The sequence below is a fragment of the Rhinolophus ferrumequinum genome, chromosome 16 (genome assembly GCF_004115265.2).
Source record: "Rhinolophus ferrumequinum isolate MPI-CBG mRhiFer1 chromosome 16, mRhiFer1_v1.p, whole genome shotgun sequence".
In the NCBI taxonomy this organism is placed as follows: Eukaryota; Metazoa; Chordata; class Mammalia; order Chiroptera; family Rhinolophidae; genus Rhinolophus; species Rhinolophus ferrumequinum.
Genome location: NC_046299.1, coordinates 46550705 through 46574624, shown reverse-complemented (window position 1 = coordinate 46574624; position 23920 = coordinate 46550705). Strand labels below are relative to the sequence as shown.

Genomic DNA, 23920 nt, shown 5'->3' with positions numbered 1-23920 from the left:
TGGTAGCCATCTGCAAATTGCCTTGCGGCTCATGCTAGGTAGACCTGGACAGGGCACAGGCTGCGGTTGAATTTGGCCTGCAGCAGGGTCCCTCCCAGGAGGATCGTGGCTGGCCCTCATTGTGGCCAGCTTTGGACCCAGGCAGAGCATCACCTGGCCACCTCCAAAGATGACACACCTAAAGGGCAGACAGAGCAGGCACCAGAGTCCTGCTAAAGTGAGTCCTGCTCTGTACGGTCAGCCCCTGCACAACAGTTCTTCCACTGTAGTCATGGCCAGGCCTCACAACCTATCATCCTGAGAGTCAGTCCCTCGTACTGGTGTGCAAACAGCAATTAAGGCTCAACTACAGCAGGAGGGACACACCTGGAGCACCTGGCTCATGTGACCAGGGACGCTGTGCCACTAGGCTCCTCACGACAACTACTACATAAGGCCACTCTTCTAAGATGGGGAGACATAACAGCTCTACCTAACACTTAGAAACAAACACAGGGAGGTAGCCAAAATGTGGAGACAAAGAAACATGTCCAAAATAAAAGAACAGAACAAAGCACAAGATAAAGAACTAAACAACACGGAGACAAGCAATCTACCAGATGTGGAATTCAATATACTGATTATAAGGTGCTCAGTGATTTAAGGGAGAACTTCAACAAAGAGATAGAAAACATAAAGAACCAGTCAGAAGTAAAGAACACAATAACTGAAATGAAGAATGCATTAGAGGGGATAAATAGTAGATTATATGAAGCAGAGGATCGAATCAGTGATTTCGAAGGTAAGGTAGCAGAAAGCACCAAAACAGAACAGCAAATAGAATCCAAAAAAAAATGAGGAGAGTTTAAGGGGCCTCTGGGACAACATCACGCGTACCATCATTCCTATTATTGGGGTACCAGAAGGAGAAGAAAAACAGCAAGGAATTAAAAACCTATTTGAAGAAATAATGACTGAAAATTTTCCTAACCTGGTGAGGGAAATAGATATACAAGCCCAGAAAGCACAGAGAGTCCCAAACAAGATGAATCTAAAAAGGCCCACATCAAAACATATAATTAAAATGCCAAAGGTTAAAGATGAAAGACTCTTAAAAGCAGCAAGAGAAAAGCAGTTAGTTACCTACAAGGGAGCTCCCATAAGACTGTCAGCTGATTTCTCAAGACAGTTTGCAGGCCAGAGGAATTGGCAGGAAATATTTAAAGTGATGAAAAGTAAAGACCTACAACCAAGATTACTCAACCCAGGAAAGCTATCATTTCAAATCGAAGGACAAATAAAGAGCTTCCCAGACAAGAAAAAGCTAATGGAATTCATCACCACCAAACTAGTATTACAAGAAACATTAAAGGGACTTCTTAAAGACACACACAAAAAAGATAAAAAATATGAAAAAGTGGCAATAACTACATATCTATTAATAATTACTGTCATTGTAAATGGATTAAATGCTCTAATCAAAAGATAGGGTGGCTGAATGGATAAGAAAACAAGACCCTTTCATATGCTGCCTACAAGAAATTTACTTCAGATTGAATGACATACACAGACTGAAAATAAGGGATAGAAAAAGGTATTTCATGAAAATGTAAATACACAAACAAAAGCTGTACGTATGTCAGACAAAATAGACTTTAAAACAAAGGCTAATAACAAGAGACAAAGAAGGACCCAATAACCCCACACCTGGGAATTTATCCGAAGAAACCCAGAATGCTACTTCGAGGAGATGTGTGCATCCATATGTTCGTTGCAGTGTTGTTTACAGTGGCCAAGATAAGAGGGCAGCCTGGGTGTCCATTGATGGATGAATGGATAAAGAGGAGGTGGTACATATATACAATGGAATATTGCTTGGCTGTGGAAGGGAATGGGTTCTTGCCATCTGCAGTGGCATGGATGGACCTGGTAGGTATTGTGCTGAGTGGAGTATGTCAAACAGAGAAAGACAGATGCAATGTGATTTCACTTATATGTGGAATCTAAAGAACAAAATAAACAAAAACCAAAACAGAAACAGACTCATAGATACAAAGAACGTGTGGATGGTTTCAATGGGAGAGGGGTTAAATGGTGGGTAAAAAAGGGGTGGGATTGAGAAGTACAAATTGGTTGTTACACAGTAGTCATGGTGCTATAGGGTATGGCATAAGGAATATAGTCAATATTGTAATGACTGTGTATGGTGTTGGATTGATGCCAGGTAATTGAGGTGATAGATGGGAGGAGGGTTGGGGAGTATAGTTGAAAAAGGTGAAGGGATTAAGAAGTACAAATTGGTAGTTAGAAAATAGTCATGGGGATGTAAAGCATAGGAAATATAATCAATAATATGGTAATAACTATGTATAGTGCCAGGTGGGTACTAGACTAGTCAGGAGGATTACTTCTTAAATTATATAAATTCTAACCGCTATGCTGTACCACTGAAATTACTATAAAATAATATTGAATGTCAACTGTAATTGAAAAACTTAAAAAAGTGGCGGGGGAAAGGTGAAGGGCGATAAGAGGTCCAAATTTCCAGGTATAAAACAAATAAGTCATGGGGATGTAACATACATACAGCATGGGAAATATAGTCAGTAGTATTGTGATAATATGGTATGGTGATCATGGTGATCACTTCTTTAAGTATATAAATGTTGAATAACTATGATGGACACCTGAAACTAATATAATATTGTACGTTAGCTATATTTTAATAAAAATCTTAAAAAAATAAAAAAATAAAATAAAAACTATTGCTTCTTTCCCTTAGAATAGAAATAACATGTAGTAATAAATAATGTTGAAAGCGAAAGTCTGTTCTTATCTCTCCCTGTCAGAGAACTGCTATTAACAGTTGGTGTATTTTTCTCCAGACTTTTTTCAAAGCATGTTCTGATATATTATTATTATTATTTTCTTATTATTATTATTACTATTATTATTTCTCAAGTAATAATAAGTTTTCTGCATTTAAGTTGTGGCTATAACAATACAAATTCTATTGTGAAATATGAATTTTAAAAAATCTGTCTGTTTTCAAAATAGACTTAGGAGTTAAGAGAGAATGTGTCTCGAAGGTTCAAGCATCATTTGCTTGTATAAGCTTATAAAATGAGATGTCTCTTCCCAGAACTGGTAAATATTTATCTTGCATGAGTCATTTGATTAGCTTATATAAAAGGGTAAATATAAACCCAAACTCATTTTTATTAAATGTGGTGAAGAGGATGGATCAAGAAAAAGGCCACCTAACAGGAAAGATAAGGTCTCTTTTGCTTTCTGCTTATCAATTGTTGTTGAGGGATTGACATCACAGTAATTCCAAGCAAACCTCTTTTGTTCTGGAAACTGGAAAACAGGCCAACAGTAATGTGCCAAGAGAAGGTGACTCATAGATAAATATGTAAATCTTTACAACCCCTGCTCTACTAGTAACTGGTATGCGCATCCTTAGTGATGATTTAATGAGCTTTTTATTCCTGTTGGAAAAAGTGACATCTCACTTACACCGAGGGGCAATTACACTGTCATCAGCAACAGGAAGGATTGCCCACTGGAGTGATCTGATATAACAAGATGCTTTTTGTTTGTTGTTTGTTTTCCTGTAACTTTCTATAGGCCCATCTTTAGGTTCTTCCCTTGAACCCATTCATTGCTACTACCTCCAGTAGTGGATATTAAATAATTCATGGCCTGTTAGGTATCTGTGCTGCCCAGCTTTGGAGCAGGTTCTTGGAGGTGCCCTCTGTGGCAGGCTGTAGCTCTGGTTGCTCGGGGAATACTTGAAATGGTTGTATTTGGGGGATGGGTGCTCAGGAAGAGCAGCGCTTTACTAGCTGGGGTACAGAAGTATTTCAGTCTTTTCACAGTTGGTGTGGAGGTACCATCAGTAGTGACTGCACATTTGCCCTAACATCTGTTTTAAAGGATCTTGACTAATTTCCATGAGCTATTTTTAAGCACTATGAGGGTCATTTGAATTATTTTTCCCAATGATACTATTAAAATGTCCCTAATTCACAAAATGTTATAAGGATATATGTCATGTCTTTGGTACTTGGCACTCAGGGAATAGCACTATATGAATATCTCTATATTCACACTCAAAAAAGGAAGCATTCACTCATTTATTCCATGAACAAATACTTTTTGAGCATCTGCTGTACTGCTCCAGTGTAAGGGTTACAGCAGAGAACAAAAGAGATAAAGTCTCTGCCCTCACGGAGTTTGTATTCTGATAGAGGAGACGGATCACAAACAAATAATTATATAATGTCAGGAGGTAAGTACTATGAAGAAAAGTAAATAGGGCAAGGGAGATAAAGGAATGGGGCTGATGGGATGAGTCGCCATTTTATATATCATGGTCAGAGAAGACCCCATCAACAAGATGGCATTTGAGCCAACATCTGAAGGAAGTAACATGTGAGTGCCTCAGGGTAAAGATGTTCTTGATAGAAAAGACAGCAGGTGCCAAGGCCCTGAGGCTGAAGTGCGCTTGGTGTATTCAAGGAACAGCAGAGAAGCTACTATGCTGTAGCAAGGGGAGATGGGGAAAAGTAGAAGGAAATGAGGTCATAGAAAGAAGAAGGAGCTAGAGGGCAGGCAGAGCATGTCAGACCTACTAGCCATGGTAAGAAATTTTCTTTTAAGAGAAATGGGAAATCCATTGGAAGTCATTTTGAGCAGGGGAGTGATATTATGCGACTTATTGTTAAAAAGATTATTCTGACTGTTGTGTAGAAAATAGACTGAGCAAAGGCAGGAAGATCAGTTGAGAAGCTATTGTAATAATCCAGCCAAGAGAGGATCATGGCTTTGACCAGAACAGTGGCAATGATGACAAGAGGTCAGATCTTGGGAATATATTAAAGGTAGAGCCAACGAGGTTTGCTAATGCATTAGGAGTGATATGTGAGAGAGAGTCAAGGATGACTCCAAGTGTAAAGAAAACTAATGAAGTATTTCCTGACTCATCAAGCAGAACCAGTCTTGCCTCTATTTCTATTTATCACATTATATTGAAATGATTTGTTTATATGTCTGCTTCCTTACTAGACTCTGAACTTCTTAAGAGCACCACCTGGATCTTATTGATGAATGATGAAGTTTTTATTATTCCTGAAGGTGGAAGAGAAAGTGAGGATTAGAGGGTATCATGCATTACAGGAAAGTGGAAGGGTGAGGAAGGCAGTCAAATGGTCAGCATCAGCTGGGGCGCCTGACAGGCTTGGGTTTGAATCATGGCTCCATCATGTGAAGCTCTGGGACTTTGGGCAAGTTACATTAACCTTCTTCAGACTTAGAGTCTGTGAAATGGGAATGATAGTAATAATACCCACCTCACAAAGTGGTTATGAAAGAAAAAAGAAACCCTCTTCTCATCAGCAATCACTTCTTTTTTCCCCCTTGCCCAACCCCTGGCAACCACAAATCTACTTACTATCTCTAGATTTATCTATTCACAATATTTTATGTAAATGGAATCATGCAATATGTAGCCTTTTGTCACTGGATTCTTTCATTTAGCATAACGTTTTTAAGGCTTATCCATATTGTAGCATGTATCAGTACTTCATTTCCATTTGTGCTGAATGATAATTCGATTATATGGATATAGCACATTTTGTTTATCCATTTATCTGTTGATGGACATTTGTGAGTTTTGAGTTGTTTCTACTTTTTGCCTAGTTGGAATAATGCTATGAATATCCATATACAAGTTTTTATGTGGACATATGTTTTCAGTTCTCTTGGGTTTATGCAGTTGTCCCTTGGTTTCCATGGGGGATTGGTTCCAGGACACCTGTGGATACCAGAGGTCCTTTATATAAAATGACACAGTATTTGCATATAAACTACCTAATTATATTATAATAATACAGTGTAAATGATATGTAAATTCTATTGTTTAGGGAATAAGGACAAGGGAACAAAGTGTACATGTTCAGTACAGATGTAACCATTGTAGGCTTACCTACATAGTACATATCCGTGTGTAAGTCTTAACACTTTTTTTGTTAGCATTAGCATTTTTCCTAAGTATTTTTTTTGGTGCTACTATAAATGGAATTTTTTCCTTAATTTCATTTTCAGATTGCTCACTGCTAATGTATAAAAACACAATTGATTTTTGTATATTGATCTTCTATTCTGCTCTATAGAAAGTTTTAACTTCACTTAGGAGCAGAAGTGACATTGGAAATGTTTTCAACAGGGCCAGGAAATGTGTCTGTTGTATGCCATCTGGTCAAATAGATCAGTGACAAAGTTACCACCCATAAGCCATCTACTGTGTTGTTTCCTGTGCTGAAAACTTCTCAATAGCTTCCAGCTGCGCTGCCAACAACAACAAAAACCAGAGCAGAATCCCTAGCATGGCCCATGTCTACCCTACAGACCCATCCCTCATTGTTCTTCCTGGCGCTGTGTCCTGAAGCCACACAGGCATCCTCTACTTGCTCTAAATCACCAAGCCTTAGGGTTTTGATTTATAATGTTCCTCTAGCCTGGTCACTACCCTCCTGGACAGTTACTACTAGAAAAGGTAGTTTTCTTCCTAGTAGATAAAATTGTCACTTTCCCAATGTTTATAAATAAATGTCTGTCCCACTAGATAGATCATGTCTATTCTTCCTACCTGTGTCATCAGCACCTGGCACATTACTGGAGCTCAGTAAAGGAACTTTATGAGACAGGCATTTTACATGCTTGATCTCACTTAACCTTAGGATACACTTTACAAATGAGGAAACTAAGTTTGACGAGGTGTACTGGCCCAAGGTCACACCGCTAATAAGTAACAGAGACATATTCCAGTGAGATCAGTTTGATTGTTTGAGAGTTTAACTCCTCCAAGAGAGAAGTGCTCATGTTTTGATTTTTTTTCCAGTGGAGACTTTTCAGAAACTGCAGCAGGCAAAGGATATTCTGACTAATGACGAGAGCCGAGCCCGCTATGACCACTGGCGAAGGAGCCAGGTGTCGATGCCATTCCAGCAATGGGAAGCTTTGAGTGACACGGTGAAAACGGTAGGCTTCTCTCTGGGATGAAGTGAATTTATGAAGCTCAGGCTTAGATGTCTTCATGTAGTAGCTTAAACAGTCATTAAGAAAGAGGAGTGAGAAGACCAAGAAGCTGGTAGAACCTGGATGTAACTCAATGTCCACAAAATCCTATGAAGGAAAATTCAATGCCAGAAGAGCCGATGGCTTTATTTGTCAGTCTCTGTCTCATTGGCTGTTTGATTCATTATATACACTCCCTATTATCATTTACTGTTTTATGCATTCTGATATCTGTGCTTCTCAAGTTGTTCATATGATACTGCTGAATTTTGAACGATTGCCAGTTCATCTCCTCTATCCTTTTAGTTCCTAAATTTTCTTCATAATGCTTTTTATTTTAAGAAAAAGCCTGTTGTTCTCTTCTCAAGACTTATAAATTCCATGAAAAAACAGGGGTCTGATTAATCAAAGAAACCTATAAGCTATTTGTAAATTATTTCTGTTATAAATTCTGGTGAAAGAATTATTGAATAGATGCAGAGGGACTTTAAACCATTGTGTTCTCTGTCTTCATGCCATTAAAAAACCTAAATATCATGATAATCACTATATTTAACATGTTATATATTTATTTTGTGTTTAGATTGACCTTTATGTATTATAGAGAAAATGTAATTTTAAATGTTTCTGTATTCTTTGGCATGACTTATTATCCAGATTTATTTCTACAGGGGCATTTTTCTATTACATGAGACTTAGAATACAAAAGTTACCTTCCAGGCAAGTCTTCAGGGACACTTGTTAGAATTAGTCTACAAAGTGATTCACATCTTTTAAATTATAGCCCCTCAGCGTTATAATTTAATTTTTCTTCATAATGCTTTTTATTTTAAGAAGACTTGAGCAAATTGTTTTTCCTTTGATAAAAGATCTGTGAAGGAGGGTCTTTGAAGTAATGGGGAAGAACAACGCAAAACTCTCAAAGCACATGGTTAACGCCTCTCTACATAAAATATAAACTATTTTCTTTATCATTTTGGAATGAAGTGTCTATTCATATGATTTCTTTAAGGTGGGTTAATTACTTATGAAGGACTAACCATATGACTAATGAATATATGCCCAGAATAACTGGAGAGAATATTTTAAAAATATGTTAACTTTACATACTCAAAAGTAACATTTTTTTTCTTTTACGTCGTGTATATCTGAAATTCCTTGTTGGCACTGATTGAATAAACATTGTTCTACCTCCTCTGCATAGCCCTATTTCCATTCTGCTGTGTGTGACACACTATAACTGCAACTGAATTAGTGACCTTTGCTATTCTAATGCCTTTTGATTTATAGTTCATTTTTCTTGATGAACCACTGAACTCTGTTACTTCATTTTAACCGCTAATATCAAGTTAGCTGTGGATGTTTTAAAAACTCTTTTCCAAATCTCTGCTCTAATTTATATCGCCAATGTCTTTCCATTAAACACTAATTTCCTGTCTCCAAACATCATTTCCTCTTTGAATTTAGCTTAACCACGAACTGTTGAGGTCTTATAATTACATTTTAGATTTTACTGGTTGCATCATTTGTTTTGTCAGCAAAATTGAAATACGCGTAGTATGCTGGGTTGCGTTTGGTTTTAGATTTATTCTTATTATGGTACAGAAATGATGAGATGCGTATCTTTCTGTCTCAATAGCAGTGGTATTTTTTCTTGCACACTCTTTGTTTGGGCTAAACCTTGTTGTTTCTGACTTGCTTTTGTTTCCCTTCCTCAGTAGACTTTGAATCCCATATGCCAACTTTTCACGTTTTGTACCTCATTCTTTAGACTTTCTGTAAATTTTCTTCATTTCTTTGTTCTCATCCTCACGGTGACTTCTGCATGTGAAAGCCCCACCTCTCTCTATAACATTTTAATTGTTGCTTTCTGTATTTGTGCATTTCATTTGTTTATCCTTTCACATTCACTACTTCAGAGTAATTAAAAATTGTCATACCGAGTGTTGGTCATCTATCCTTTTGTAGATAAACATCACCATTAGGATGTTTGGGTTAGGTATATTACATATGACATTCTGAAAATAAAATAGTTATAACTTAGGGTTTGGATTTTAGGTGACATTTATCTAACACACATCATTATTTTCGCTTGCCCTTACACACTTATAGATTGTTAAATATCATAAAGTCCCTACCTTTCACATCGTTAAGCCTGTGTTTCTGCTTTTTATTTAAGCAGTATAATGCCTCTGGAAGGAAAACTGTTGGTTGGGAAACAATTTTAATCCTAATATCTTCAAAGTAGTGAAGTGCAGAGGGACAGAGTTAATACATCATGTACACGCACGCCGTCTGGTTGACCTGTGACTCTTACAACTCACATTTTCAGGTCTCTGGGCCCTGAATTCTTGATTTTTTTACTCTCTGTTTTTCACTAACCTTCCCAATATCCTTTCCACTCCACAGAAGTCGCCGCTAGCCAGCCTCGTCTAGTCTGACCATATGTGAAAAGCCCAAGAAACCAAACAAAACAACAGACTCAAACCAACCAAACCAAAAGGAGGTTATTTTTCACAGTATCTGAGGTCATTTCCCCTTTTTAAAATTAACGTTTTTATATTGAAAAAAAACTTGTAGAAAAATGTATAACACCTACATTTATAATTTAACAAATGGTTGTGAAGTGTATACTCTGTAACCATCCCTCCCAACACACATTACTAGCACCCAGAAGCTCCTCCCTTATATATATTTGCAATCATAACGACACTTAATTTTTAAAATCTAATTTTTTCTAGTTGTAGATATTGGGAAAATTTCCTGAGGCGTACTGAAACCGACCTCCAAAGGAGGACAGGGCTGAGAGACTAAAGGAAGAGCCTGACAACTGCAGAATTAAATAGTTCATAATGGGAACTTATGGACAGGAGCAGAGTCTTGGGCCTCAGCAAGACGTTGGATCTCCACACCTAAAAGGGGATCGGGGTGTGACATGTATACCGCCTCCAGGATCCCAGGTGGCATGGAGCCAAGTGGCATGTGGTTGTTAAGAGCTGCGTATTCCGAGGCAGTAAACAACTTAATGGGCCTCCTTATCTATGTAAGAACATTCCATCAGCTGATAATAGGCCCACCAATCTGTCCTGTCCTTGGGTGAACTGGAAGTCACTGAGATCAACTTGCTTCTGAAGATGGCAGGGCAGTCATGTCAAGAACTAGAAACCATTTTGCCTAACCCATACAAAATTTAGAAAACACCAAAAAAACCCAAAAACCTAAAAAAAAGAGTATAATTCTGCCATGCAAAGATAATCACATTACCATTTTTGTGCTTTTTCTTCCAGTGTTCTCCCCCCTTCATTTGTTAGTGTGAGAGCCAATTACATTGAATGGTGGCAGTAATTGCTTTATGGGGTGATACTTGGCTCTTGGGGTGAATGGGTTGATTATGTTTGGAGAAAGAGAGGATGATGCTCCTTTGCAGTTGGAAAGAAAAAATTTGAAGGTGGGAAGAAATGACTTCTCTGGTTGGCTTAAGGCAGACAACTTGAATATACTTATGGTTGTAGGGTGGGTACAAGGCCATATTACCCTCCGCAGTTTGTCTGTGTGTCTGTATTTTATGTATATGTATCTTCATATAAATTTATACATCTATATTTGACTATATCTACCTTTTGACATAGTTGAGATAATGCTATTTATGACCATTGTGGCTAATATTCATTAACACCATGTTATTGCCACTTTCTAATTTTCTTAAAAAATTGTGATGAACAGATTTATTTAAAAGATTGCAAGAAGGCATACCCCTTTGCATGTTCCCTTTCTTCTTGGTAAGATGCTTCTCCTGGCTTCTGCTGTGAGGCCAGTGTTAGTGCTACTGAGACAGGTGGTAAGAAGTTGTGGTGTCTTTCTAAGCTCTTTAGGATGCTGATTTCTGATGAACAACCCCCTACCCCCACCTGGCTACCGGTTGCTTGGATGAGACAACTTGGTTATGTACACAAGTAATATTTGGCTACCACCTCCCTATGTTGTTTTGTTCAAAACTGGTAAATAAAGTGGTATCCTCAGGCAGAAGTCGGCAACCCCAGTATTTCAAGATAGTTCAGAATTTTCAGAGAAGTGCACTATAGATGAAAAGCGATGCCCCTTGCATCATAGGGCATGTGTGTAGTAATGGCAGCGGCCCCTTTGGTGGTTCTGGCACAGTTTTTATATGTCACAACTTCTGAGCTTATTCAATAAGCCTGAGACTTCAGAAAATCAGTGTTTTGCTTTAGTTGCTTTGCTTTGCTTTTTCTCTCTCTTTTTTTCTTTTTGGCAGCATGAGAAAGTAATATCCTGGATATCAGGAAAAATAAACATGTTATATTTATTATTTTGGTTGATGCCAGGGCTAACTATTCTAAGTGAAATATTCTCGACACAGCAAACTCTCAATCTCTCTTTCTCACTCTGTATTCATCTATTCTTCCTCCCATTCATCTACTGATCTATCTAATTTTAAACACTTTTATAGGAAATACATGTACAAGACACAAAATGGAAAAGGTACAGAGGGTCTGTGGAGAAAAATACCTCTGTCTCTTACCTTTGTTCCTCAGTCCCATGGACCTAACAGACTATTCCATTTTGAAGACCCATTTTTGATCTTCCCCTTACTCTGTGCCCCACCATAAATAGCCAGAGTTATGCTGGCAAAATCACACAATTAAATCACTGGGCAAAGGACTTCCACCAGCATATTCAACACAATTCAAGGATATCAGGTTTCTAGAGAGGGTTTTCAGTGGTTTCAGACTTTGGGTATGTCTAAAAATATAAAAGTTATACCAGAAGTCAATGGGCAATACCCAACACTGTTGATTTATGGTCCCCGATTTTTTAAAATTACAAATTAAAAATATAACTAAACGAGCACATCTTTGTTTTAAAATAATCAAGATAGTACAATAGGATATGTAATAAAAAGTGAGTTCCTCCTTATTCCAGACCTCAGTTCTGCTCTCCTCTCCCAGAAAGCCACCATTACAGTTTCTTGTGTTTCCTTCCAGAAACCTTCCATACAGTGTACAGATACACATTCATGGTATCCTTTGAAAAAACATAAATGGAAAGGTATTTAAAAAGTTCTTGTTATTTGAGGATAACTGGACTTGGAAAAGTTCACCTAAAAGGAATCCATTTAAAATTAAGACAAATATTTCATAGTAAATATTGATTGAATTCCTGCTTCGTGCCATGAGTTTTCTTAGAAGATGTATAATCCAAAATTCTAATATTTTTATTGCCAGAATTCTAGTGCCAACTCTGCATTGGTCATGGCTGGATGGAAGGTCACAGCAGTAGTTACAATAGTAATGGTAGAAGTAGGTTTACTCTCTGGCACGCCTCAAGACACACAGCCTCATTGTTTGTTTTTTGGTGGTAAAATGCACATAACACGAAACCCACTATTTTAACCACTTTAAAGTGTGCAGTTCAGTGGCATTTAGTACATTCACAATGTTGTTCACCCATCATCACTACCTAGTTCCGGAACATTTTCATCACCCCAAAAGGAAACCCCATACCTGTTAGCTATCACTCCCTATTCCCCTCTCTCCCGGCTCTTGGTAACCACTAATCTGCTTTTTATCTGTATGGATTTGTCTATTCTGGATATTTCATAGACGTGGAATCATACAATATGTGGCTTTTTTTGTCTGACTTATTTTATAGAGCATAATGTTTTCAAGGTTTATCCATATTGTCCACATTTGTTCCTTTTTATGGTCAAATAGTATTCCATTGTATGGATAGCCTCATTTTTGTTTATCCATTTATGAGTTGATAGACATTCGGGCTATTTCCATCTTTTGGCTTTTTGTAAATGAACATCCATTCATGTATAAGTTTTTTTTTTTGAACACTTGTTTTCAGTTCTTTTGGGTATATACCTAAGAATGGAATTGCTAGGTCATATGGTAATTCTGTGTTCAACTTTCTGAGGAGACATCTAATTCTTTGAACCTCTCTGATGCTTGTCCCTTTGCTCTGTACCATAATATGGATTTCTCTTTATATCGTTAGTCTTCCAAATCAGAGAAGATTAATAAATATCTGGATTAATTGATTAATATCTGGTTAATAGTCAAGTGTAACATTCTGATAATTAGCATTATAATAGTAGATCAGGTGTTACCACATATCAAATTTTAGACATAGAAAACGATATTGATTTTATGTGTCTGCTTTTAATTAATATAGTCAATGCACTGGGCTGTGAGAAGTAAAAAAGATCTGATGCTGGAAGAATCTGACCAGACTCATCCCAACAAGGTTGCAAATGAAGAATGGAACGAGCAAAGAGAAATAAAGAAAGAGGAGCTGGGTTCCACCACAGAGAAAATGGAGCAAAAAGAATCTGAGTCCCTGGAGATGTCACTTTCCCCACAAAATCCAGATTCTTCAAGTAAGTCCTGTCATATAGCTTTGCAGAACAGAGAAGGTCTGAGACTTGCCAAATTTGGGGATTGGTTTGGCACCTTAAAAGATACTTCCTTAGCATTAACACAGAAACTAAAAGATCCATTCCTCAGTACATTCCTGGTAAAGGAAACTTTGAGATATTTCTGGGACTGTCTTCCTCTCCACTGAAATAATGCTAGCTAACATTTATTGGGTGTGTACTATGTGCAGGAATGCTTTTACATATGTTATTTTACATCTCTTTTCTCATGTAATATTTATTTTACATTTATTTATTTATGTAATCCTCACGAGAAGTTTGTGAGGTTGGTACCAATATTATTCTCATTTTACAGATGAGAAACTGAAGCCCAGGGATGTTGGGTAATTAAGGCTACATAAGCTGGTATGTGGCAGGGCAGAGGTCTGAATTAAGACAGTTTGGCTTCAGAGCCTGTTTCTAAGCCACTATACTGTCTTGAGAAGATTCTTTATCTGTAAATAGCTCTGTAGACACCCCGAATCATTTATAGATCCACTGAAGCCCAGGTAATAGGGGGTGTTAAACTCCTGGCTCCCAAGCTACACATCCTAGCTCTACTACTTATTGTCTGTATTACCTGGTAAAAGTTAACTTCTCTAGACCTCAGTTTCCTCATCTACAAAATAGAGATCATCATGGTACTTTCTCATTGACTTATCATGAAGATTAAATGAGAAGGTCCATGCAAAATGCTTAGCACAGTGATTTGCTTATAGCAGGCCCTCCGTGAATGTGAACTGTTGTTATTTCTGTTGGTCTTTCTAGCTGGCCCACTGTGGTTGTCTTGTATAGATAGGTGTGTTATGTACACAGACTGTAATTGTCCTTCAAATTCTTACTTGATTTTCAGGGTTGTGATACAACACCCCATTAGATTCTAGCCTTGAAGCAGAAGGTTCCTGAACATCCTTGAATACTTAGTTAATAAAAGATAGTTAGTTTGTGGTGAATTAGTCTTTCTAGAAATAGTCACTTCAAATTTTTCTGTGGCGAGAGCTCTTAAATGCTCACTACTTTCTGGGAATAAAGATTCTTAGAGTTTGGTTGAAGTGTCTGTACCGGTTCTCTGAGAGATCTTTTATAGTCTCTAGACGTTGATTGCATCAGGTTCGTAACTAGAAATTCTTGTAGCCACCTGATCAAAGCAGAAGCCCAAATGTCAGGAACACAGTGTTTTGAGCAAACACATACATACTCATACAAACAGCCACTCACATGCACACACAGGCTAAAGTGTAGCTGTTTCTCCATTCAGCCCTGGAATATTCAGATCTGTCCCTCCCTAACCCTTGGAGCCCTTTAGGACTTTGTTTTGGGTTCAGACTTAATCTGAGTTCACCAGCACTGGGGAAATTGGACACTTTAGAGACTCAGGCATGATGCTGAGGCCCCACTTGAATCCCTTGTATTAGATTCTCTGGAATTTTCTCTTTCTTTTAAAAAAGTTATTTAGCTATTAAAAAAACCCAAACAATGAGCTTGTCATTAAAAACTTCAAAGAATCATATATAAACAATAACTTAGTGTCTTCCCCAGTCTGCCATCCTTCTCTGCCTCTACTTCTTGAAGTAACCAATGCAGATGCCTAGGTGTGTCTCCTTCCACACAGTTCTTTATGCTAATACAAGCATATATAAGTACAGTGTACGTTCACTTATGAGAGCTTTAAAATGAAAGAACAGGTATACTAAGCGCATTCCTGTATGTTACACAGTGGCTAAGAGCACAGATTCTGCAACTAGATCCCAGCATTTCCACTGATGAGTTGTGTGACCTTGGGCAAGCGAGCAGAGATGAAACAAGAGGTTCTATGCAAAGTAACCTCACAGGGTGATCTGATCATAAATTCCTACTTGGGCAGGTCATGGTGGGTAGTCATGCCCCAGGCCTATGACTTCTTTAGTAAAAGGATTATCTGCTTTAAGCAAGCCCTGTCCATTGTTTCTGTGCATCTGGGTTAACACACCTTTGAAATGCCTCTTTCCAGACCCCTCCTTCTAAAGCATGACCGCCATGGAGAAAGCATATAATCTTAACCCGTAACCTTATCCCTGCCTTGCTTTCTCCCACCTTCATGTAATCTTCCGATGCTTCCCTTCTTAATTGCAAGTATGTAAAAGAAAGTGCAAACTTATCCTTGGAAGCATTTTTCTCATTCTGTTGAGATCTTGCTTCCATATTCTGTTTAACTCAAATAATTAAAAAAAACCATTCTCTACAGGTTTGGACATTCTTATGTTGACACGAGTTAACCTCTCTGTATCTGAGTTTTCTTATCTATATATAATGGTTAAAATATTAATGTCTACATCATAAGATTTTTCTTTTTTCTTTTTTTTTTTTTAAGGAATAAATAACAAACCCTTCGTGGCTTCTCACATAACTTTCCAGCATATTTGTTAATTTCCTCAACTAGTGCTTGATACTGACTTTGGGGTTTGCCGTTTGATGCCTCTTCTGTGATAAGCAGCCATCAGTCCCCATCATCTTCTGATTCTTCATTGCAACCAGTAAAAATGGGCACAGCATCTGAAAACCGGTGTGCAAGACCATCTCACTTTTACTTTCTTTCTGTTTAAATATGCAATAAATATGGCTTCTGATAAACACAATTTTAGAATCAAATAGTTTTGTATAACATCCTGGAGTGAAACCAACAACAAAAGTCAAATGTAGCAGATGCTGTTGATACGGAGTCCATCCTGTCCGCGGGGCATCTTCCTGCCCAAGCATCGCGAATTCTATGGCTTCTCTTAGCCACTTGCATTCAAATTCTTGTCTGGGGGTCTGTTTCTAGGGGAACTCAAACTAGAAGACACCTTTTTCAAACTGCAAAATAACACTTATCTAATATAGAGATATGAGAAAATATGGTCAAGCAAAAGGAAGAAAATGCAGCTTGTAATCTTACCACCTAGAGAACATATCTATTACTGATCTTTTGGTATATTTTTGTATATGTTAATATACCTAAAACTAAAAGATCATATTGTACATATTTTGTGTGTGTGTTTCAATTACAGGTTTTCCCCAAATGGAAATTCTTCAGGATTGTTTTCTCTAATAATTCTAAAGAAAGTTCAAACAGATCTTGTTTTTCTGAGATAATCACTGTCAACTATTCTGTGTATATATTTTCCTGACTAGATATTTAGATAATATTTTAAAATATCAATAGAAGCATAATTTTATGTATTATTTAGTAAACTGCTTTGTCATTAGCAGTATTATAAACAAACCAAAAAAATGACACAAGGCATACTTGTTCATTATAGAAAAATAAGAAAAGACAGATAAACAAAAAAATGGGTATAAGAAATGAAAATCACATCTATTCTAACTATCCAGGGAACTACTGTTAACATTTAGGGATAATTTCTTGTAGACTTTTAAAATATCTTACATAAATACTCATGTAAATAAAGAATTTAAGAATGAAATCATACTGTCTAAACTGTTTTCTAACTACCTGTCACTTCGCAATATGTTAATGAGCATTTTTCTGTGACTGTAAACATTAAAAATTGTTAATGACTATATCAAAGTCTTTTCACTAACTTTCTATTGTTGAAGATTTAGAATGTTTCTTGATTTTTAAAAACATATATATCATGATAAACTTCCTTATCGTTAAACCCTTGAGCACATCCATGATTATTTCCTTAAGATAAATTTCTTGAAGTAGAATTATTGGGTTGGAAGTTATACATTTTAATGAGTTTGATAAATATTGCCAAGTTGCCTGCCAGAAGAGTTTTGCCAGTTTACGCTTCCTCTAGTAGAGAAGGAAAATGACCTTTCCTCTAACTTTCAACAAAGTTGTTTTTAGAATAAAAAACAAATCTTACTATCATGGAATAAATTATTTGTATTTCCAGGGATCTTTTACCATTGATCTTTTTTTTTGGCAGCTGTTTGAAAGTCTTCCAATTTCTTTGCAGGTGAATCATCAAAATTCCCACCGGAGGCATCTATAAATATCCTTTTATTATTAAGTTTAAGCATATGAGGTCCTCTCATCCATGTAAACTAATTACTGTTCATAAGAATTCGAAGTCCGCTTAAGTTAATCAGTTTCTGTAAGATATTAATAATTCATACCAAAGACTTACCTTTACGTTTTACTTATTGCAGTGAAATCTTATCACCACGCTATTTTACTATTATAAGCTTGACTTCTTTTTTCCTACCTCTGATTTTAAAATCTCCTCTCCTCTAAAGGTTTTTCAGACATGAACTGTGGGCACCTTCGTTTCCGCTGGTCTGGGGATGCTCCTTCAGAACTCCTGAGGAAATTCAGAAACTATGAAATATGAAATATCCCTGATCCGTAGAAGAGAGAATGAGCACGCAAGACCACCTTCTGTGCTGCCAACATTGTCTTTGTTGAAACCTTAAAAATGTCATGTTTATATGTCATGTTTGTGAATCGCTCAGTACTGATGGCTTGCTCCATCCTTGAACCCATTCTCACAATGTGTTTTTTAAAATGAGAAAAATTTCAGAAGACAAGTTTCTTTCAATATTTGAATAAATTAAGGCTGTTAGATCCAGAGTAAACTGTATTATATGTGTTTTCCTGTTAATTATGTTATTTCTAGAAATCCATTTAAAAAATCGATCTCTGTATTTAAATATTTCATTGACGTATGGTGATCTATCTCTGTTAGTGCTGGATGTAAAAGAAATGTTTTCTGACCCTGGACTTAAAATGAAATGTGAAATTACTTGCCTAAACCTCATAGAACGATAGAAATAATTTTCCCAAAGTTCATAATGAATTTATAATCCAACTGTATTTTGAAAATAATTTCAATAGGTATGTCGGCTTTAATTTTAATAATTGTAAACTTAAGAGGTTATTATGTATTTGAGGAAATACGTTTTGCCAGATTTCTTTTGTTATATATAGCAAGTGATCAGAAATTTATTTTCTTACAGTCTGAAGGCTGTAAGTCTAAGATCAAGGTGTCGGCAAGTTTGGTTTCTTCTGAGGCCTCTTGCCTTGGTTGGCCGATGGCTGGCTGCTTTCTCATTGTGTCCTCACATGGCCTTTCTCTCTGCAGCACATGCCTGCTGTCTCTTCTTATAAGGACATCAGTCATAATGGGTTAGGGCCCTGCCCTAACAGCCTCCTTTTAACTTAATCACCTCTTTAAAGACTTTATCTCCAAATAATGTTACATTCTGAGGTACTGGAAAGTGGGACTTCAATATATGAATTTTGGGGGAACTCAAGTTCATAACATAGGTGACAACTTTTTTTTTTTTTTTAAAATAAATGCAAGCTTGTGTTGATTCCCTTGATTTTATTTGAATTTCTACTGTTTTATCAAATACAAAAGTCAGGGCCAACTGTTTAAAGAATTATTTCTATTAATATTTTACCAATGCAATAAAATGTGATTTGGCATTGTTACCATATCTGCAAATTTCACTTCAAAAATAAAAAATACATGAAAAAAAATGAAGCATGTTAAATTAATAAAATGAGGTTTACAACTACAATTGCCTGTTATAATGCCTGCCTGGCCTAGGTAGGCACTCAAATAAATACTAGATTGAATAAGTGAATTTTTAAATCTAACAATCAGGGTTTTAATTTTTTTTCCTCTTTTCTCCCCCCAGATTGTCTGATTTACAGCACCGATGACTTAATGACTTGTCGGGGGGAAAACACTCCCACTTCCATGGTCTACTCTGCTTTTGTTACAGATGGATTTCTAAATTGTGATAAGACTGAGTGTGCCAGTTCTTTCTTACTTTCCTCTCCCATGAGGCCTGAAGCCTCCAAATAAGAAATGAGAGAGCTCCACTTGAATGGGCGTTTATGATGGGTCACGTTTGTCCCTAGCACTTTGTATACTTGCTCCCATATAACTTAATAGGAGGGAGACCTTTTATTCTTAAACAGATACTCTCCTGAAGTCAAGGTTCAAAAAGGAGGGGACAGTGCTTTCATAATACAGTTTTTCTCTTTGAATGAAAAATAAAGAGAAAACTGGACTTTTCTTCAATAATTTGTTTGAATTCCCGTATGTCCAACACAATCACAATTGTATGTATGTGTAATCGCACATTTTCAAAGCCATTTATTTTTGGACTTTGGCTCGACTTCAAGACAGAACAAACCGATTATGAAAAGATTAAGTTACACAAAGGATATTATACTCTTAATTCAGCCCAAAATGATGAAGACGATTAATTTCTCTCATATTTGATATTGATTGATTGAACGAATGAATGAGACACATTTCTTGAGAACATTATTATGTGGTAAATATTGTATTTGTGTAGGATATAAAAATACTTGTCATGTTTATGCTCTCACAAGTCGTTGATAATGTAGTGAAAGACAGGTTATCTGACTTTCGTATTGTTTTAAAGGAGCATGCTGAATTAGTGTAAGTATGTAATGTGCTTAGAACATGCCTGCCACATAGTAAGCACTATGTGTACTAGTTACTATTCTATGTAATTATGTGTTAAGTCTTGTGATAATCAACAGACTTGTGGCCTCTCCCTCCTCAATCCCTTTCCACCAATTGTCCATCTCAGAGGCACTGTTTCTTGCATTTCTTTCCATAGACATCCTGTGCGTTACACACATGTGTTCCTGTTTTCTTTACACAAATGGAGGCTTACTGTTTACACTACTGCACACCTTCCATTTTATTCAGTTAATCTTGGAGATTTTTCCATTTTGAGTACATCAGTGCTACTTTATTTTTATCTGCTTCATGACATTCCATTGTGTGGATGAACCATAGTTTAACTTGTCCTCTATTGATGCTTTTCAAGGTACTTACAGGTTTTTTTTAAATCACAACACTATAATGAATAACTTTATACATACTATTTCTTGTATGCAAAGTATTCCTCTGGTAAATACTTAGTACTGGAATGGATTAAAGAGTATGAATATACATTTAGAATTCGATCACTGTGTTGTTTTTTTGTCTTTTTAAAGATTTTTTAATTAAAATATAGCTAATATACAATATTAGTTTCAGGTGTACATAGTTATTCAGTAGAATCCACCTGACACTATACATAGTTATTACCATATTATTGATTATATTCCTTATGCTAGAGAAGTGATCACCATGATAAGTCCAGCAACCATCTGAAACTGTACTACATTATCACAATATTATTGACTATATTCCTCATGCTGTATATTACATCACCAAGACTTACTTGTTTTATACCTGGAACTTTGAACCTTTGTCTTTCCTCACTTTTTAAAATTTTCAATTACAGTTGACATTCAATATTATTTTATATTAATTTCAGGTGTACAGCATAGTTGTTAGACATTTATATAATTTACAAAGTGGTTTCCATGACTAGTACCCACCTGGCGCTATACATAGTTATTACCATATTATTGATTATATTCCCTATGCTGTACTTTACATCCCCATGACTTTTTTATAACTACCAGTTTGTACCTCTTAATCCCTTCACCTTTTTCACCCAGTCCCCAACCCCCTCCCATCATTCACCCCGATAGATCTAGTACCCATCTGACACCATATGTAGTTATTACCATATTATTGACTATATATCCCTTATGCTATATCCTACATCCCCGTAACTACTGTGTAACAACCAATTTGTACTTTTTAATTCCTTTCCCTTTTTTCACCACCACCTCCAGCCCCACTCCCATCTGCAACCGTCAAAGTGTTCTCTGTATCTATGAGTTTGTTTCTGTTTCATTTGTTAATTTTGTTCTCTAGATTCCACTTACAAGTGAAATCAGTAACATTTGTCTTTCACTGTCTGACTTACTATACTTAGCACAGTACTCTCCAGGTCCATCGATGTTGTTGCAGATGGCAAGATTTCATTCTTTTTTATGGCTAATATTCTATTGTATATATATGTACCACCTCTCCTTTATCCAGTCATCCACTGATGAACATTCAGGCTGCCTCCATATCTTGACCATTGTCAAGAATGCCGCAATGAACATATGGATGCATGTCTCCTTGAAGTAGCATTTTGGTTTTTTTGGGGTAACTACTCAGAAATAGTATCACTAGGTCCTTCTTTGTGTCTTATTATAGAATTGTTTTAAAGTCTGCTTTGTCTGGTATAAGTATTGCTACCATAACTTTTTGTTTGTTTCCATTTTGAAATATCTTTTTCCATGTCTGCTTTCAGTCTGTGTGTGTCTTTCTGTCTGAAGTGAGTTTCTTGTTGGCAGCATATATAAGGGTCTTGTTTTCTTATCCATTCAGCCCCCCTATCTTTTGGTTGGAGCATTTAATCCATTTACACTGAAAGTAATTGTTGCTAGGTATGTAGTTCTTGCCATTTTATTCATCTTTTTTATTTTTTGTTTTAAGTCCCTCTAAGATTCCTTGTAATACTGATTTGGTGATGATGAACTCCTTCAGCTTTTTCTTGTCTGGGAAGCTGTTTATCTGTCCTTCAATTCTAAATGATAGGTTTGCTGGGTAGAATAATCTTGGTTGTAGGTCCTTGCTTTTCATCACTTTCAATATTTCCTGCCAGTCCCTTCTGGTCTGCAAAGTTACTGTTGAGAAATCAGCTGTTAGTTTCATGGGAGCTCCCTTGTAGGTAACTAGCTGCTTTTCTCTTGCTACTTTTAACATTCTCTCGTTGTTTTTAACCTTTGGCATTTTAATTATGATGTGTTTTGGTATGGGTCTCTTTGGGTTCATCTTGTTTGGGAGTCTGCACTTCCTGGGCTTGTATATCTATTTCCTTCTCTAGGTTAGGGAAGTTTTCCATCACTATTTCTTTAAATGAGTTTTGAATTTCTTGCCTCTCTCTCTTCTCCTTCTGGTACCCCTATAATGCGAATGTTGGTATGCTTGATGTTGTACCAGAGGCCCCTTAAACTCTCCTCATTTTTTTGGATTCTTTTATCTTTTTGCTTTTCTGATTGGGTGTTTTCTGCTACGATATCTTTTAAATCACTGATTTGATCCTCTGCTTCATCTAATCTACTTTTGATTCCTTATAATGTATTCTTCATTTCTGTTATTGTACTGTTTATTTCTGACTTTCTTTTTTTAATGTTTTCTATCTCCATTTTTATGTTTTCTATCTCTTTGTTGAAGTTCTCCTTGAGATCATTGAGAATCCTTATAATCAGTGTTTGGAACTCTGTGTCTGGTAGATTGCTTGTCTCCATTTTATTTAGTTCTTTTTCTGGAACTTTGTTCTATTCTTTTATTTGGGACATGTTTCTTTGTCTCCCCCATTTTGACTGCCTCCCTGTGTTTGTTTCTAGGTATTAGGTAGGGCTGCTATGTCTCCCAGTCTTAGTAGAGTGGCCTTACGTAGATGTGCTGTAGGGCTCAGTGATGCAGTCTTCCTGGTCACCTGAACTGCACACTCCAGGTGTGTCCCTTGTGTTGGCTGTGTATGCTCTCTTTTTGTAGTTGAAACTTGGTTGCTGTTTGCACCTCAATGAGAGGAATTGACCCTTGGGCTCACTGGTTGTGAGGACTGCCCTTGACTACAGTGGAGGAGTTGTGGTGCAGGGGCCGACCCTACAGAGCAGGAGCTGTCTCAGCAGGGCTCTGGTGCCTGCCCAATTTGCCCCTTGGGTTTGTCATCCTTGGTGATGGCTGGGTGATGCTCCATATTATTTCAAAGCTGGTCACTGGGTACGTCAGCCTGGGGCCACCTGAGAGGGGACCTGTTACAGGTCAAGTTCAACTGCAGCCTGTGCCCCACCCAGGGCTATCTAGCCACAAAGCAATCCACAGATGGCTGCTGCCTGTGCTGTGCTTGGAGGTGCCTCAAGAGGCCAAGCCATGAATGAAGGCCAGCTGCTGCTAGTGCCAGGATTAAGGCTGCTCAACCAGAGGTATAGGACATGCTCAAGCCAGATGCTGCTTGTTTGAGTTCTGCGAACCTTTGAGAGACCTAGGAATATTTGCAACATGAGCCAAGGCAGGCGATTTGGATGAAAAAGTCACTGGAAGCAGCTTGGGTGTGCCAGAAAGTTTGGTGGGGTGGGATTTCAGAATCACCAGGGCATGCGAATGAACAGAGGCATTTGCCAGCTTGATGGAGACTCAGATATGGTGGCCACCTGTGTCTGTATGCTGGGAAGGGGGAGGGCTCAACAAAGAAACAATAGGTTCCACCAGCTCTCCTTCTAGGAGAAAGCTGCTCCTCCAGCCCTCATTCTGAAGCCAGACAACTATTTCCCTCCTTCTCTCACCACTCCCCCCTACATACCTGTCGCCTCTACAGCAGCTTTCCCAGTGCTGGAGCTCAGAGAAAGTGATTCCATCGGTAAGTCCATGTGAGGTTCCTTTAAGAGGAGCACCTGGGACTCCAGGTGTCTTCACTCAGCCACAATCTCTGCTGGTTTTCACAACCAGAAATTATGAGGACTTCTCTCCCTGGCACTGGAACCTTGGACTT

The 23920-nt window shown here is 37.3% G+C and overlaps 1 protein-coding gene across 2 annotated transcripts in view; it reads left to right on the top strand.

Annotated features, from left to right (window-relative positions):
• Positions 1-20352, top strand: part of DNAJC12 (DnaJ heat shock protein family (Hsp40) member C12) — a 69082-nt gene extending 48730 nt beyond the window's left edge. For both annotated transcript variants that reach the window (XM_033130241.1, XM_033130240.1), the window contains 3 exons: positions 6884-7023; positions 13258-13462; positions 17723-20352. In XM_033130241.1, the coding sequence (XP_032986132.1) occupies positions 6884-7023; positions 13258-13462; positions 17723-17817 (440 nt within the window). In that variant the 3' untranslated portion in view covers positions 17818-20352. The remainder of the gene's footprint in view (positions 1-6883; positions 7024-13257; positions 13463-17722) is intronic.
• The last annotated feature ends 3568 nt before the right edge of the window (positions 20353-23920 follow it).